Source organism: Metopolophium dirhodum, chromosome 6 (assembly GCF_019925205.1).
Source record: "Metopolophium dirhodum isolate CAU chromosome 6, ASM1992520v1, whole genome shotgun sequence".
In the NCBI taxonomy this organism is placed as follows: domain Eukaryota; kingdom Metazoa; phylum Arthropoda; class Insecta; order Hemiptera; family Aphididae; genus Metopolophium; species Metopolophium dirhodum.
This window is the reverse complement of record NC_083565.1, coordinates 5,146,283-5,164,994: the sequence shown is the minus strand read 5'-3', so window position 1 is coordinate 5,164,994 and position 18,712 is coordinate 5,146,283. Positions and strand designations below refer to the sequence as shown.

At 32.5% G+C, this 18,712-nt stretch overlaps 2 protein-coding genes across 2 annotated transcripts; one reads left to right on the top strand and one right to left on the bottom strand.

The window, feature by feature from the left end:
* Positions 1 to 618: 618 nt before the first annotated feature.
* Positions 619 to 14,400, top strand: LOC132946762 (neurogenic protein big brain-like). Its single transcript, XM_061016820.1, has 7 exons — positions 619 to 1,291; positions 10,469 to 10,595; positions 10,745 to 10,946; positions 11,006 to 11,074; positions 13,416 to 13,518; positions 13,590 to 13,985; positions 14,053 to 14,400. Exons 1-7 carry the CDS (start codon positions 964 to 966, stop codon positions 14,238 to 14,240), a joined length of 1,413 nt encoding a protein of 470 aa, XP_060872803.1. The 5' UTR covers positions 619 to 963; the 3' UTR covers positions 14,241 to 14,400.
* Positions 14,379 to 17,655, bottom strand: LOC132946763 (DNA primase large subunit-like). The gene is made up of 4 exons (XM_061016822.1): positions 17,190 to 17,655; positions 15,428 to 15,681; positions 14,782 to 15,359; positions 14,379 to 14,717 (listed from the first exon to the last, which is right to left on the bottom strand). The coding sequence occupies exons 1-4, from the start codon at positions 17,360 to 17,362 to the stop codon at positions 14,448 to 14,450; spliced, it is 1,275 nt and encodes a 424-aa protein (XP_060872805.1). The 5' UTR covers positions 17,363 to 17,655; the 3' UTR covers positions 14,379 to 14,447.
* Between the last annotated feature and the right edge of the window lie 1,057 nt (positions 17,656 to 18,712).

Here is an 18,712-nt window from a genome sequence, read left to right as displayed (position 1 = left end):
ATATATTATAAACAAGACGAATATTTAGTACGCGAACGGCGCGTGTACGCCATAAATATATATTTTCGTGTTGACGAGTGCATTGAATTTCAGACCATGCATTAAAATATACCATATTAAGTATATAACTATATATATGAGTATAATGATTGATAATCGTATGTAGCATAATGCGTACAACCTAAACGGCATACGCCCTGGAGCTACGGTATATTATCTACATATCAATATATTATTATTATGTGCGATCCTAATTACTATTATACTAAGCCGCGGTGCGGTGTATACCTACTATAATACAATATAAATTCACACAAAACTGGTTCATCAGCCGAATAGCGCGAGATGCGCAAGGTGTGCGTGTATACATACCTATATATAAACACTATATAGTATTATGTATATTATACAGACAGTGCTTGTAGCATAATATGTATGTACCCATATTAAATAGTTCAGTAGTGCAGCCTGCAGCACTCCCCCGCGGTAGAGGGTAAAAAGAAATGCGCGCAGGGTGAACGCGACCCATTGTCGCCGCGGCTTGCACGGTCTTCCTGCTCTCTCTCCCTCTCGCACCACGCGCACACGCACCACTCACACACTCATCTGCTCCCCCACCAGTTTTCTAGGTTTTCGTTATTATTATTTTTTTTTTCGACGGGCACGTTCGGCACGACCGACGACCACCTGCCACCGGAGAGCCCGTCCCGCGGCTGCAGTCGGCTCAATCGTCCGTCCGCTGCTGTGTGGCGCGCGCTCATCGGCACACCGTTCTGCAGTCGATACAAATATAATACGTACTAGCCGCATTGCTGCACCGCTGCGATAACTAGCCCATCGTACTGAAGTACAGTGTAAGAGTAAAAAATCGCCGTCCTAATATTGTAGAGTGGAAGATAGTAGTAAGTTGTACTGCAGGTAGCAGACCGGTTGCACGCGTACTCTCGCCTTCACCCGACCATTATGAAGCGCAAAGACGACAGCGCCCAACTGGACCACCACCTCAACATGATGTTGGAGCTGGTCGAGCGACTGGAGCGGAACAGGTGGTCGGCGGGTTCCGGTGGCCGGCGGTGGAGACCCGATGCCCGGCCGCCGCTGATGCCCCTCCAAGCTGAACTCCGCACGCTGGAGCTCTGGCGGTCCGTCATGGCCGAGTGTCTGGCCACGTTCCTGTATGTGGCCGTTGTCTGCGGCGCGGCCACTTCGGACGCTTCACCCGTACTTGGCGCGGCCGCCGCTTCCGGGTTCACTATGCTTGCCCTCACCGTGTGCCTGCAAAACGTTTCCGGTAACGTACCACATTTTATATAACATAGTATTATTGTATATACCATACGCGATCCTTTTTCTTGTCCTTTGTCGTAAATCGTTATAGACAGATCTGTTGCAGATCTCTATACACGAGACTCCTCGCAGCCCCTTATATTGTTATGCCTTTTAAATCCAGATCGTGTATTTTCTCCCTAAATCTGTCGCGTCGTTGTCCTGTTGTCGTACTATACCCACCATATTGTCCCAATATCACCGTCGCTTACGTCTCCTTCAACTAGTGTTTTCTGCAAGTAAGATCTCGGTATATATCAAGAAATCTCGACTCTTCTGATTTTAATATATCGCGTAATAGCGAATAGTTAGTTTCAACCACCGTCACGACCATATGATATATTAAGTAACTATAATAATATCTCCAAGACATTTTTTTTTCGTTATTGTCTAAGTCCTAAGTTTCATCATCTCTTCTGCGGGTTTTTAAATGTACCTATATGAAATGCATAATATGCCCATGTATAGAACCAATCACCCAGGTGTAGTGACTCTCGAACTCCTCGGGCTGGGTCTATACTGTTACAACAATTTAGATTTTATCCAACTGTGAAAAATCCACGATTACTTATACTGGCAATCGGTTCACTATACTATATTCACTCAATCGACATATTATACAATTATCGTGTTTCTGTCGAACTATTGTGCCACTAAAAAAAGTATTAATGTCTCAATGAGGTTTGCTTTTGTATTATGTTGCAGTAAACGCTCTTATATAAGATAATATATATATAACGTATAATATGATTATTCGTTTTACATATTATAATATGTCATCTATTCTTATATATTATATTATTACCACATGTAGTTACGTTAAGTTGTCAAATAAATAAATTATCATAGAGTTATCGTTGGTTAATATACAGCTTATGTCACAGTACTATATCTGTATCTACGATTTTTTCATGGGGGGGAAGATTTTAACAGACATATTCAGTATACACATGACATAAATTCAAACTATTATATACATGTTGTATTATGTACAAAATGTGGTCTCCGAGGGGGGAGGGGGATATGACTCCCCGTCACTGCAGCCCAACAGTATTTAAAATAAATAATTTAATTAAAAAATCAAACAATTAAAAATCAAAACTATTTGAAAATAATATTATTACCTTTATATGTTAAATAACATTATATTATGCGTTTGTGAAACAAAACGAAGAGATTACATTTTATGTGAACGTATATACAATATGTTTTTGTAAAGCAATTCACGTACGATGTAGATCTACCATACATGATATATACGCAAATTATATGTACCTATATATTATACATATTGTACGCACGAAGAAGAATGTTTAGAGTAGGATATTGTATAGATGAACTTCGTCGCGAGAGGGTTAATATTAATATTTTCGTATATTATCAACGTAAAGTGTCATGCGTTATTAGTTATTACCCATCATAGACCATGACCCATATATGATTTATATACTGTATATACACATATAATATTATTATGATCCTATATGGGTGTATATCTCGTATATATATGGCAACAATTTATAATGGACGACAAATAAATATGAATAGTATAATATTATTATCCGATAACAATAATGATTTGCTTTTAACTATAATGAATTATTACGTATTGTAATGGATAGATTTCGTTTTGAGTAGGCATAGGCAGTCGAAAGGATTCTTCTGTTTTCGACGGATATACAAACACCGTTCTTGCACATTCCGCCTATAACACGTATTTGTATTATATATATATATATATTTATGTATATACGCACACACCATATAACAGACAGTTTGTGTTTAACATCTACAGAATAATAGAAATTATGTTCAAGGGTTCTCAACTGAATATTATCTCGCCAGCGCCTCCACGGGCGTCAGCTGAAAGATTATTATTCTCGAAAAGCAAACTCCCTCCTCACCGTCGTAGACATTCAGCAAGAGTTGCAAAAATGTACCATCTATTATTATTTTTTTTTATACTCACATCAACCTATAGAACGATATTATTGCGTAAGACGTAACAGTTGTAACGTTTATTCGAGTTCTCGTCAAGATTATAAACATCTGGTATAACTGGTATAAGTATGCTGAGCGATACTATAATTTATCTTCAATCCCTGTTGAAAAATGTTTGGCCCGGATGTGAGCGGAAATTTGAATCTAGTTATTTCTATGGGTACATCATAATAATATAACACAATACAATCTATACTTTTAATAGAGAATAGTAAAATGCAATACATACTATAATAGTCCACTATATAATATAATAAAGACTATACAATATACATGCCGTATAAAATATTAAAATATGTGTGTGGCCGCCGTGCTTAATTATCGTCACCCTCTCTAAACGCCACGCCGTCGCCTTTTGTATGAACGAAAATTGGCACTCTTCGGTGGCAGATCGACCAAACCGTAAAATTCGACATTTATCAAATTTCCCCTCACGAGCACACATTTACACGGTGTCTGTATATACCTTACATAAATATATAATAACTATACATGTGTGTGCGTACAGTGACAGGAACAGATTTTTCATCTAATGCCGCTGTAAAATATTTCAATTCGTTTCGTTTATACGAATTCGTAAATCGTCTGGCCTGTCCTAAAATGTGCGGAATTCATAAGGGTATATATTTCGTGATTCTGCACAGTATACGATTACGAGAGTAAAAATGAAATACGCAATAAAGGTAAATACATGGAGGTACGTATAGGTCGGTAGATATTTGCCTGGTACCTAACGTTCGGATGATAATAATATTGTAGGACGCCACGCCGACACACAGGCGGCAGAAACAATAATACATTTTAAACTAATACCGCAATTTACCCATGTTATGATATACGACGAGATTTCGTAGAGAACAACGCATATGGTCAGCTGCGGTCTGATGATTTTTTTTCTCGTTGGAATTCGAAACGGTTAAGTCTCAGCGCGTTCTCGCGCGTTTTTTTCGCGAATCACACAAAGACAATGCGCGTAGGTATAGGCAGTGTATTGCGAGATTCCGAAATCCCTTTGTGATGTATGGCCGGAAAGGTACGCACCGGTACACGCATACAGCACCGTCTTTCCGATATCCTCACACAAAATATATTATATTATGCTAAAAGGTAAAAATTAAAATTATTTTATTACAAGAACGGTGGTAAACATTTTGGCAGAGGAATGACGTGACTTGTTTTCAAGACATTTAAGCGCATAGCTAGATATTATTACGAGTAAGTGTCCAAAGCTAAAAAAAAAAATGAATTATTCATGTCGCTTGTTGTCGTCATAGGTATACTTATATCGCTTGAACGAACTTTTGAATTGTTGGAAGCAAGCGCGTCAATGAAATTGCAGCTTATTAGAATATATTATACATTATTAGCATTGAAAAATAACGACAATAATATAATATAATAATTGTTTGATCATTAGTCCATTTAATTTAATTAAAACGCGCGTGAATACGATTTGTTCACATCGAAAAACGTGCCAGCTAGCTGTCTTGGATTCTAGCCAGAATAATACTCTATAGTCTATATTGTATATATGCATAATAATATAGTTCCTTTCTTCATTGCTGCATCAGCGGAAGTTTTAATTTGTTTGTTTTAAAAGAACTATTATAGCGAGCAGAGACGACGAAACACTATATATTGTTATGTATGCGTGTATATACTGTATATATATATATATATATATCTACGACCCCACTGAATTGGATTAGTTTTTTTTTCACCGTCGTCGATTGACGTGAAGTGCGTATAGTATTTAAATGTGCTTCCCATGTGTATGAATGGATCTTTCGTCTTTTCATACGACAAAAACAGAGACCTGAATGAAATGATTCGTCTAAAACAACAACAAAATTCATTACGAGGTATTATAAAAAGTGTACCATACGTCGTTGCGTAATCAACAAATTCTTTACGTATACAGGGTTGAACTAGCTCTAAAATTTGGACCGGGATAACGATTGGTCATCGACCTCATCGATGACTTTTGAATGTATATTACGTTATCGAGTATTCGTCATTCGTTATAGTAATAATAATTATAGTGTATGTATAGGCGGTGCAACGATGGACGAATTCAGAGTTAATCGAACATTATATTTTGATATAAATATATAGTAATAGTCATACGCGGTAGACCTAAAATAGTGTAATATATAAAACGCGCCGGTGGGGGTTATAAAAATATAACAGATACCTACTTTGCACCTGGTTTACGTGCGGACTCCATTGCAATGGATGTTATGACATGGAAATGCCGGTGCTCCGTAATGCGTGGTATATAGAGTTTTTAATAGGTAGTTTTTTTTTCTGTTATTATTTCGTTTCGTCGGAGGGTTGGAATTTCACCTGCGCCATTCCACAGTTTCCATGAACGAACGAAACCTATAGGGAACGCAAGCAATAATGAAATATATTACATTATGTATATTATATATATTATAAATCAAATAAAAAACAAAATAAGTTGGAATACGCAGAAAACGTGTGCAGGCAACACGCTTTAAACACGGTTTACACCATAGACCAGACGAGCACCTTCACGAGAGACAACATAACAACTTTGTCAATTTGGACTTAGAGTATTTTATGCAGAAGAAATTTAATATACAACTTAACTTTTCAACAAAGTCTAATTATTTTGTCAAACCTACCTGAGAAATCCTTAACCAACGGTCTTGCTACCTGCAACCTATAAACTAAGCAGTTAACTCAATTTCTAGTTTATAACACTGACCCCACCCCCTCCCCGTCTATTATTATCCATCATTACAGCCTATTCATTACAAATTTGGGAGACGCTTACGTATAGATTTTTATAAGCAAATTAATTACCCCACTAGCATTATAGATTCGTGTGCTTAAAAGTTAAAGTTTGCGGACTAGCCGGGGGTCGCGCGCGTGTGTACCTAACACGTATTCCTCCACTTTTACAGCGTGTCAATAAAATATATATATATACAATAATATAAAATATTTTATTATACGCGTAACAGACCGCACACAGATTTTTTTTTTTAATTGTATAATGTTCCCGAACTAGATCGTTTACGACGAGTCACGGCGTGGTGTGTCAATGAACCGCCGTCCCGACTCGTATAATACATCCCTCCACCGCAGAGTTTAATTGGCCGTCGTGTAGGGTGGAACAATATAAACGATATATTATATTATACACGCGGCGCGTTATTATTATTATTATTATCGTATGTACACGGGCGCACATGTTCGCCGCGGACCTGGTTCGCTGCTCTCGTAAAAAAAAAAAATATATAAAAATTGCCCTCTTCGGTGGCGATAAAAAACCGTATCGGTTGACAATTGGCACTCGAGAGTCCGCACCGATAAAATATGTGTATCGAGCATGAGGGCTGAAAGTGAACCGACGGGGCGGCGGCGGCGGCGGGGAGAACCGCGGCGCGACAATGAGATAATGATTATGTCGGACGTGCGCGAGTATAATATATAATAATATAATATGTGTATATAAATTATACAATGTATATTATTATATTATTATTGGCGAGCATCTGTTGTACGTAAAAAAAGGTTTTGACCCTCGTGTTCACGCGCGGCGGATTAATGCGAGTCGCGCAAAAACCGCGTACGTATATTATATAATATTATATATAGCGACGCGGAGCGCTTATATGTATTATTGTATAGAGTCTGTAAACTCACGTCTCCAAAAATCCTAATACTATAATATATAATTATTGTGATTATCTACTAGGCTGGCCAAGTTAGTCGGTTTGAATTCATCATTTATGTATTGTTAACGCACGCGTCTATGCATAGACAACGATAAGTTAAGGACTCAATGTTTTATTTTGCCGTGACTTTTATTATAGGTATCGCGTATTATACAACATTATTATATAACATAAAATAGTTACCTATATAGGAGAATAATTTAAAACAACTTTATTATAAGTACCTATCTTAGTTTATTACATGAATAAAAAGTAATAAGTATATCAGAACAGAACACAGTACACACTACTCGGCTAGAATTGCTGTAGTAATAATAATAATAATATTTGATTATAATATTTATGGTTAGGTTATAGGTAGGTGTCTACACCTACAAAAATTGTTTTAATTCAACTACCCACCTAATATACGTAATTAGTATTTAGTATTAATTCTAAACGTTCATATTATAGCTCATGCGCCTATTGACGGGTATAATAACAGTCGTTGGCTATTTACTCAATTATAACATAATCAATATAAATCAAAAAACAAAATAAAATCGTTAAAATTGGTAGTAAATATTAATAAGTACCATTCGTTGTGTGACTTGATTGATATTATTGTCTAATAAAGTAATGATTTAAAATTTAACTCGTTAATGTCATATTATATACATCTTAACATCATACCCAGTACACTGTACAGTACCTATATAATATCCTGCAGGCATTTTTGACCAATAGGTACCTACTATTCTATAAAAGTTAATTTTTTCACACTTATATAGGACATCTACAATTCAATATTCTGCAATCTGCATCATCTATTATAATATTATAGTATTCAGCGCTACACCACAATGATCATAGTTTACACTGTTTTCGATGCAACAGTCAGAGCAAGTGCAGTGCGTAGACCATCAGAATACTGGGTAGTGCGAAAACAAATTGCCAGCTCGACCGTCAAAAGAAATTATAACTTTATAGATGCCAAAAATATATATTCTCAAGAACTCTAACTGTGTTTTTGGCAGTCACGTCGGAACGTATTGCGTTTTTGTTGTGCCGTTGTTATTATGAACGTTAAAAGAAAAAAACAAATTTAGAAAGCTGATTAAATTTAGCACCAGGAGTTATCATTAATGATGTTTCTTCAAAGTTTTTGAAAAAGTAAAATTGTAGGTACATACTTGACTCACTTATAAGTTATATTATTTTAAAATTTCATCAATGACGGAACTTTCATTACAGAACTAAGTATAAGAAATAAAAATAAATAACTATCAATTATAGTGACATATCTCTTGTATAGCCATCATCCAATCAGTAAACCAATAAATATACTCAAGTGTGATAAACCTTTTTTGAATTTGTTACGCTACATCTGTTTATAATTAATTTTTCAAGAACACATAGCCTGAAGACCATTGTCGCCTAGTCCTCCCCGGCCTCACACATGTGACATAACAAACAACCTTAACAGTTAACACATTCAAAAACATCGATTATTTAAATATATAAATAGAAAAATAATTTTTCGAGGCAATATTAAGGAGCAATTATTGTTTTTCCTGTATCTTGAAATTACTTAAACTTAACTAGTAACACTCTACAGTACATTTTATACATAGGTACTTAATAAGAAAAAAATGGATATATATTATTATTATTAATATGAACAAAACAAAAATACATTTTTTAAAACTAGTCCGCTCGGCTACTCCACCCCCCTTTAAAAATTTTAATTATTGAGAAGGGAATAAATTTCCGACCACAAAATTTTGGCGCCCCCAAAATACTGGCGCCTGTGGCAATTGTAGCCAATGCCCCCACCCCCTATAAATGCAGCCCTGACTCCCACTGATAAACGAAGTCTAAACTATGGTAGCTAGACTTAACATTTTCATGGTATCTTCTTTCCACTACGTAAGGGTGCACTAAAAAAGAATTTTCCAAAATTCTCAATTTTGAGATTCACGACGGAAATCAAAAAAAAAATTTTGTTTATAGATGATTGCCACTGTTTACATATAATACAATTGTTATTATGCAGATTGGATATCTTTTTTATCTGTATTTGATATTAGGTCACTATACTTTTACCTACACTAATTCAAATCATATAACCACATATTTTTTTTAAAAAGTTACGTAGATACCTACTACGCTATCCTCTGATTTAAAATTAAATCTTTTCTTTTTTCAAATTTTTTAATTTTTGAACACCATTACACTGAATATTTATAATAATAAATTGAAGTTTGAATCATATAAAAGTCAGCATTTTTTAGGGACAATTAAGTGCACGGGATCAGCAAGTATATTATATATATTTATTTTTTAGGACCTACTTATTTGACTTTTATTTATATCAAATTATCAAAAGAAACCTATTGTTTTCTAGATATTTGTTATAAAAAATAATGTTCTAATATACAATATATACATTTTATAAAAAACACGTAATTGCAGGGGCATTTTAGATTCTGAGCGGAGCGAGGAATGTAATGGTTTTACAATGATGTTTATTTCTTTTTTATTCTGTAAACACTTTTTCTTCTTCTAAACTTGCTCAAAAGTATCAAGTATAGCATCTTTTCTGAAAGGTAATGTTCTTGAGCTGGTACTTTAGAGAGGTCATTTTTCGATTTTCGAAACGCTACTCGAAATAAAAGCGGTTAAAGGAGAAAAACGTACGTTTTCACGATTTCATAATATTAAATAATTACGGACGTTTTCTACTAGAAATATTGCTTCAAATAAAAAATGACAAGAGATATTTTTTTTTGCCTTTTGGATTTTGTTCCTTACGGTTTAAAGTTCGGAAAAGTTTAGCCATTTTTGAGCTGTTTATAGACATTTTAATTTTGGGAGTTTTTTTTGTTGTAATTTGGTTAAAAACATTCGTAAAAACTTGAAATTTGGGTTGTCTACTTATATTAGCCTTACCTAGACATGGTAAAATTTTCAAAACATTTGAGCGACTTATATGAGCTTTTTCTTTTCTTTTATATTTTTTTTCATTTTTATGATATTTCCTAATTATAATTATATAAATTACCTATTTATATAAATCGTTCTTAAGCTGTTCTTAAAACGATTTGTTTATCACCATAGAAACGAATAATATTAAATAAGAAAGATTCCCTCGTCCGCTCAGAATCGTTTTTTATCGAATGCAATCATTGCATTCAAATCGAATACAGTAAAATTACACTATCCTGTGCGAGGCCCGAAGGGACGATGGACAAACATCCACCACCGAAATGCGCTGACCTCCTTTTTTTTATTAATGTTTCAGTTGTATTTATACGCATATCGTAGGTATATATATTAACCACAGATAAAGAATAGTTTTACGTTAAATGCACCGACCACCGACATGGTCTTAAATTATTATTGTTAAATATCACTGGACATTTTAATTGATTATAAGTGGTTCTTTTCAGGAGGACACATAAATCCTGCTTTAACCACTGCTATGCTGATCACAAGAAGGATAAGCCCCGTAAGAGCTGTTATGTTCATAGCCGCACAATGTGGCGGCGCAGTAGGAGGAGCTGCGATAATCTACAGGTAAACAATATTGTAATATACGTCGCACCATATCATATTATGTGTGTCGTATGATACATAAATCGTTATTCATTATTATAATACTGTCCTCTGTTCGTATCACGTACATGATATCAAATTCTCTACATCATGGTACTATCGGTTTCTAGTGTTTCCGCTCGCAACTACTTCACCAGTCTATACGACCTGCCAAACAGCAGCACAACCCCATGGCAACGTTTCAGCTTAGGCTTGCTACTCATGTTCTTCATCGTGTTTACATATTACGTGACTAATAATACGTTTCACAAATGGACCGGAACTGCGGCAACGGCAATAGGAGCGGTGTACTTCGCGTGCGGTCTAGTGGCGGTAAGAACAAATCCGATGATCCCTTATAAAATATATACCCTACGAATAACTTTTTGCAGATGCCCTTTATTAATCCAGCTTGCGCATTTGGACCGGCACTTGTGATGAACCATTGGGATAATCACTGGGTAAGTTTAATCATTATTAATTATTGTTAATGCGACATATTTTTTTTAGTAAACGAGTACTCTATTATGCTTACCGAGGCGCAGGCTTAGGGTAGTTTTTAGGGCAGGGATAGATAACATAGGTAAGGGGAGTAATTCTAACAGTAGAGGTAAATATTTCAGAACTAAATACATTTATTTGCCTACTTACTCAATAGTTATACAAATAGTATTTATTGTACCTAGGTACTTAAGTTAAAATATAAAAGTAAAAAAAAGTGCATAGTTACCTATACCTCCTGTGTTCTACTACCTCGTTATATATATTATAGGAACGAACTACGAATATTGAATGTATCTGATGGGTACCCTATATATTTTTATAAACTCATTGACATTTCACACGCCCATAATTGCAAGTTAGTTTCGAAGTTATAGCCTCTTAAAGTTTGCTTATATACTATTTATTATGCGCGTTACCGCCCCGTCATTGTATCGTGCGGAAGCCTGTTGTACTGAATACTGATTTTAGCTCTTTCAATTAAAGTATATTACACTGATAACTGATAAGTGAAAATACTTTAAATTTTTTATTTCTTAAATAACTTTAAAATCTACATCGACCATCTAACATCATTCATAGTTATGGGGATACAATACCGTGATTTTCTGTTTTTGTCTAACACACGCGCGACATAGCCACATAGGATTTTAGACGTGTTTTTGGCCAAACGTACCAATTGATAAAGTGAAGCGATAATAATTTTAAAAACAGAATTGAATTTGTCGTCAAGATTGCTAGACATCGAAATTCCCACATTTTTGATTTTACTTTTCCAAAAATTGAAATACAACAATTTTTTAATTACTTTTTTTTATTATAACATTTTTATGAATTTGGGGGATAATATTAAAAATGTGGGAAAGTCAATCTCTAGTAATATTCACAACAAATTAAAATCTGTTTTTAGAATTCTAATAGTTTCATTAGATCATTCAGTAATTCAGTACGTTTGGCAAGGAACACGTCTAAAATCCTATGCCACGCATGTGTTAGACGAAGACAGAAAATCACGGGATTGAATCCCCTTAAAATCGGAAAACACCTAAATAATAATAAATAATAATAATTTTTTATTTTAATATTCATATTAGGCCTTTAAAATATAGGTACGTAAATTACAATAAATAACGTACCTACTTAACTTTATATTTATAGAAAAAACGATCACAATGATGTGTGGTGGTGGGAGGAGGTGTACAACTGTACCATAAAATGAACAACTAATTAAATTTAAGCTATTTTGCGATGAAACAATATGGAAAAAATTGAATATTTGATGTTGCAATGCTGTATTACTTAAAGGTTGAGACACGGCGTTAGTATAGTGAATATCTAAAGCTCAAAATGGCAACCTTAATTTATAAGAGATAGGTACCTATCTCAATATTCAATTAAATGTTTTCGCTACCTATCTTACATTTTTTCGCATCATAAGCTATTACAATATATTAAAATATAAGGCATTAGAAGGTAATTGAAGTATGACACGTTGTTACAAATTACAATACAACGGAGTGATGGACGCGATTCTCCTCCAAATATAATAGCGTATAGATACCAATAGCAGTGCGCGATACGGGTATCCGTGAAAGGTGAAAAATAGAAAATCACGAACTTCAAAATAACTACCTATGTCCAACCAAAAAATTCTGATAATTTGCAAGTTAAAAAATCAAAATTAAAAAAATGGAAAAACGTGGTAAACATAACCCAATCCGAATGGAAAATTGAAAATAGGGGTTATCAAATAAAAAATGTATGAAAGATTTAAAACGTCAAAAATTAGTTTTTTAAAACAACGGTATTTTAATAGGTATAGGAATAGCAAATTATATACTTACAAATTGTATAACGTACTTACTATAAGCAGAACCTATATAAAATAGCGAACTGGGCGAAATCAAATTTTGCCGTCCCTAATAATATAATATTATCAGTATTTTGAAAATGCCACCCTCTTACTAAAGTGCCGCCCTAGGCATGGGCCTATGTCGCCTACCTCTTGAGCCGGGCCTGACCATAAGTAAAACACAAACATTGTCGCATTGATTCATAGAGTTACTGATAGATTATATATATATATAATATGAATGGGTTAAGTTTTTATTAAATGGATTTTCAGTACCTATATAAATATATAAATATTTTTATAATTACTTAATCATTTCTTTAACACTAATTGTTTTATACCTTATTATAGTTATTAGTTATTACTTATAAATACTAGTATTTATAATCAATGGTATAAATTATTGCTTGCTATGTCATGTTTATTTTATTAAACTACTTACTATGCAGGTTTATTGGTTTGGACCAGGAGCAGGAGGAATCATTGCAGGCGTAGTGTATGATTTAATATTTAATCCACAAAAACGAAAAGCGACAATAGATGATTTGAATGGTAAGATGCTACACATTATACTGCTAAAATAAATCAAATTAATAATACATAATGTATTATTTATTTTATAGATGATGAGAATCTGTGTCAGATACAGGTACCACACAAAATTATTCGACCAGCTCTTTCCCCTCCAATGCTATCTGCTGATTTAGATTTGCCAGAGCCTTTGTATGAAGGGAGTAGATCGTTATATGCCCGTTCGCCAGTTTTGACCCGTGCAAATTTAAGTCGTTCACAGTCACTGTACCATTCAAAATCCATCCAAAACTTGCCACCTCGTGATTACTTACCAAGACCAGGACCATTATTACCAGCACAAGGAATGTTTCCACAGACAACGACAGCTACAGATAGAACAGATAGACCCGATAGGCAAAATCAACAGAATCAACAAAGGCAACATGAACCCACATATTATAGTGCTAGGAATTTGGCAAAAGTCAACGCTAGTGGCATCCATAATGGTTTGTAGCTTATGAAATAGATTGAAATGAAAGCATTAATATTATTGTCGTTTTAAAATATTTCCAGGAATATATCCACAAAGTTGTAATAGGTCTGAAACATATAGGCAACCACCGAAAGATTCAGCAGATGATACTTATGGAGTTTATGGCAATTCTCAAAATAAATCACAAAATCATCATGGCAATCATTCAAAGAGTGAGTTTGTTTACCGATGGACACCACCAAATTCAGTTATGCACGAGTACTCATGATCGTGTCTATATATTATATTGTTATTATATGTACAGTTAGGAATGTGAATACTAATTTCATAATTGTAAAATATTTAGTGTAAATAAATTTTATATTAATAAATATTTATTAGTTATTACTATAATGGAAACAATAAATTAATATTTTGTTTACTGTATATTTACTATAGTACATTATTTAATAATATCTATTATCTACCTATATTATTAATCTATTATAGGACAAAATTTAACTTTTTTTGAATTGAAAAAATACTGTGTTGGTGTATTATGATATAGAGGTTCTGACACAGGAAACAACTTTTGTGCATACCAATGACATGCTTGGATAGGTTGATCACTATTTTTAAAATTATTTAAAATATTCATTTCATCATCATTAATGGATGTAAATTCTTCTAAGATACTTTTTAATTTATCTTCACCACAATGTACAAATGGACAGCACCCTTCATCAGAAACTTGAATATTTTGTTTCTAAAAAATTTAAATTATTACAATCAGAACTTGTCTAAATTTTTAAAAAGTCGATGCATTATACCTGCATTAAAACACAACTTGTCATTTGGTAATTTTTTTTCGACCCCACCATACCGTAAGTATGACGGACATTGTATTCTATTTGTTTGTTATGTTCATCCCATGAATGTGTGCATGTACTTTTTAGATTTCCACACTTGGAATATTCCTGTTGAAATATTTTTAAAGTCTCATCTAAAGATACTCCTATATCTTTTAAAAACAATGTCAATCGATAACGTGGATCATGTGCAAGGCGATGGTTTGTGAATAATGAATTTAATGACAATAACATGCAAGGAGGCAATAATATTTTGTTTAAATTGAGTTCTTCTAAAGATACCTGTTTATCAATATTTTTCCAAAAGGCTATTTTAGAATTATAATACCTATTTAATTTCTCATTAAGATATTCACATTGTAAGTTGGTATTATCTAAAGCAGACATAGAACGACGGATTTTATGTAATGATTTGATATAAATTAAACGAAATAATTCAACTAATAAACTATTCCATTGATTGCAGAATACAACGGCAATGCCTTGAGTAAGGTGTACTTTTTTATTGGAAACTAACGTAGTGCATTTTTGCCAAGGAACTGAAAAAATTAAATTAAATTAGTCATATTTGACTAAACAGTTATAAATAATAATTGTATTAACAGACCTTCAATTGAATGTGTACTACAATATTCATTACATGGTACATGTTGCTTATCCTTGTATTCTGAACATACTTTTAGTAATACATCAATATTATCATCAGTAACACTAAAAAGTCCAATTTCATCTATTATTTTTACTAAGTATTTTCTTAAAAAATTTGGTTTCAATAAATTTAAACGTTCTGAGATTAAACGGCATTCTCCTTCTATGACCATCTCCTTTAATGTGTGGTCATCGGTTAAACTTGCATATGTTCTGGAAATATCAATGTATTGCATAATTAGACAAATAATTTTTACTAAACAAATTATTTAGACCTGACTCTCTAACATGAAAATCATAATTATTAGTTATTACTTTATTAGATATTATAATTTTAAAGGATAATATTCTTTAAAATTTATTTTAATATAATGCGATATACAAATGTATTTATTTCATATTATATTTACTGTAATATCCTACCAAATATATCCTATCAATGTAATTTTCATAAATTATTTGGCTGAATTTATAATTTACATTGTTCACTAGATAGTAGATATAACTTTTAATTAACATTTTCATCCAAAATAATCATCTTGACTCCAAAGTTAACCGTATAAAAACTTCTAACAATAAATTATAATACAATTTATTAAAATTTTCATTTTAAAGTAAGTATCAAATATTTATAACAATAATTTTAATTATATTTTTTAAACAAAACTATACATTTAGATAGGTATAGGTAATTATAGGAAGCTTTACCAGCAAAGATTTATAATTTTAAGCATATTATTCTATACTGTGCAACAGTTTTACACACTATGTGAAGAAAATTCAATACAAGTTGTACAGCTACTCGAATTTGATTTAAAACAATAAATTGTTCATTTATTTAATAAGAATATTCTAACTCAAATATAAAAGAATATGCAATTACATTAGGTATAATCTCTAGGTCCTAGTAATAATAATACAGTTTTTTGCATAATCTAGGATTTTCAGGTATCCTTGAGTCTTGCGTAAACAAGTTGAGTTAGTACCTTCAAACCAGTTCATTGAGGACTCTACCCATACATTTGTTGTCTCTGTCTTTCAAACGTATGGACATAGCAAATTTTCGTTCACACAGTTTGCTGAAGCATCTGCGATTTTTTAATATTTGAATTTTCAAGCAAGATATGGATATGCTCATATCAGAAATTAAAAATGCTCATACCTCGCATAAAAATTAAAATATAAAATAAAAGCCGATTATCAAGCACATAATTATATTATAATGTTCTTACCTAAAAGTTAGATAATGGGTCACTCTAATATTAAAACTAACAGCACACTATTGAAACTAGTGAATGGAAATTTGCTATCTCGTACTTGTGTAAGACAAAGACAACAAATGCATAGGTAGTGTCCTCTTAACAGAAGTTTCAAATATTATTCCCTAACTACTAAGTAGAGTATGCATATAGTTAAGTTGATTTTATTTGTATAGGTACTATAAGTTATTATTATTAGTATTAAATAAAAATATTCAATTTATGTATTCACATTATATGTCAATTAAATTTACTCATCCTAAATAGGTAATATAAAAGTATAATTTGTCTACATGTTTATGAAAATAAATTAGTACTTAGTGATTATAAATTATAATAGTTGTATTATAATTTACAACAGAAATTAAATATAATATAATAGAGGTAATTATACATGTAAGTAAATTATTTAAATTTATTATTGCTTAACAACACATAACCTTATTTTTAGTCCAAGTTTACCTAAGGCATAGAAATCCAGTGTAGTCAAGAAGCGTAGAGTTTCTCAGATACATAGAGTATTTGGGTTTGTCACTTAATTTAGCGTAAGTTGAAAAATGTTCCAAACGAGATAAAGCTGAATCTTCCACGTCAAATATGGGTACATTTATATCAGGTATTTGTAAATAAAACATTTTTTTTTTTAATAATCTTACAAAAAAAGAAACTTATAAGTTATAACCACAGAGATGGGTTATAAATTATAATGCAATATAACTGTGTCTATAACACAACAATAACTTATTTAACACCATGCACTGTTAAATATATTATCATATTCAAATTATAAATAAAATAAGACCATGAATTATTATACATTATTAAATATTATTTAATCAACAAACATTTGTGCCGGTACACACTACACTGTGTCAAATTACTCAAATTTGTTATTATCAATATTTTAATTGTTATCACTTATCAGTAAATAGGTGATTGAATCCATAGATAATAAAAGAACGGATAGGTCATTCCTATATTAATGTACGAGGGGTTTGCGTGACGGAATATTGTGGATGAGAGACGAGACTGTTTTTATATGGTGCTTCTCACTCTAGCAAGGAGTTTTATCATTATTTTATTATGAGACCCATGAAGTATGAACTAAGATTATATTATTCATGATGAGACCCCAGCTCGTAACGTTCATTCACGTGTGATAAGATGATTTGGCCTATCCATTATTTTATTATCTATGATTGAATATTTGATTCACAGATTTATAAACATAGGTACGTATCAAGGTGGATATATCCATATATCCACCTTGATACTGTAATGATATGCTCACACACCATTATAATAAACTAAAATTTTACAGAATAATAAACAACGGCCAGACTGTCGCTTGTAGAAATCGGTCGCATCGAATAAAACCATTGACAACGACAACTAAGATATTGACACGCACTCATAACAATATTACGTAGGATGTGTGTGACTTTATTTTATGCTGACGCCAAAGAATAATCTAGTTCCCAGGCAGGGCCGGCGTTAGGTAATATTTGTGAGGGGTCGTGGTTAACGAAAGTGACGACTGAAATTCATGCATAAATTATAAAACCCTAATAAAATTGTCTTGCTACACTCAAAATGTCAAGTTTTGTTTCTACAATTCCATACTACCTATGTTGAAGCAAAAATTCTGCATCGAAATTTTGATTTTATTTTTTATAGCACCATCTATTGTATAAATTTGAGCTCAATAATATTAGTGTACATGCACTAAACATAAAATCTTGATAAAAGCATGTTTTTATTTATATTTTTCAATATTCACAATTAATTATGATATTGTTCTGGAATAAGAATTCGTCAAAACCCTTATTTAGCCCGTATAATACAATAAATGTGAAATGTCGATATAAATTTTAAACACGGGAAAAAAATCAATACATTGGTCAATTAAGCTTAAAATAGAACATATTTTTCCACTGTGGTTTATTTTCTAAAATTAAATTTTGTCATCATGGTTTTGGGGTAAA

Excerpts from the sequence above, each read along its gene's own strand:
- LOC132946762 (XM_061016820.1), top strand. The coding sequence starts at position 964 with ATGAAGCGCAAAGACGACAGCGCCCAACTGGACCACCACCTCAACATG. Across the intron at positions 11,075-13,415 it reads ACCATTGGGATAATCACTGG|GTTTATTGGTTTGGACCAGG; the intron begins GTAAGTTTAATC and ends CTTACTATGCAG. Across the intron at positions 13,986-14,052 it reads CGCTAGTGGCATCCATAATG|GAATATATCCACAAAGTTGT; the intron begins GTTTGTAGCTTA and ends AAATATTTCCAG.
- LOC132946763 (XM_061016822.1), bottom strand. The coding sequence starts at position 17,362 with ATGTTTTATTTACAAATACCTGATATAAATGTACCCATATTTGACGTG. Across the intron at positions 15,682-17,189 it reads ACTGGATTTCTATGCCTTAG|AACATATGCAAGTTTAACCG; the intron begins GTAAACTTGGAC and ends TGATATTTCCAG. Across the intron at positions 15,360-15,427 it reads TAGTACACATTCAATTGAAG|TTCCTTGGCAAAAATGCACT; the intron begins GTCTGTTAATAC and ends TAATTTTTTCAG.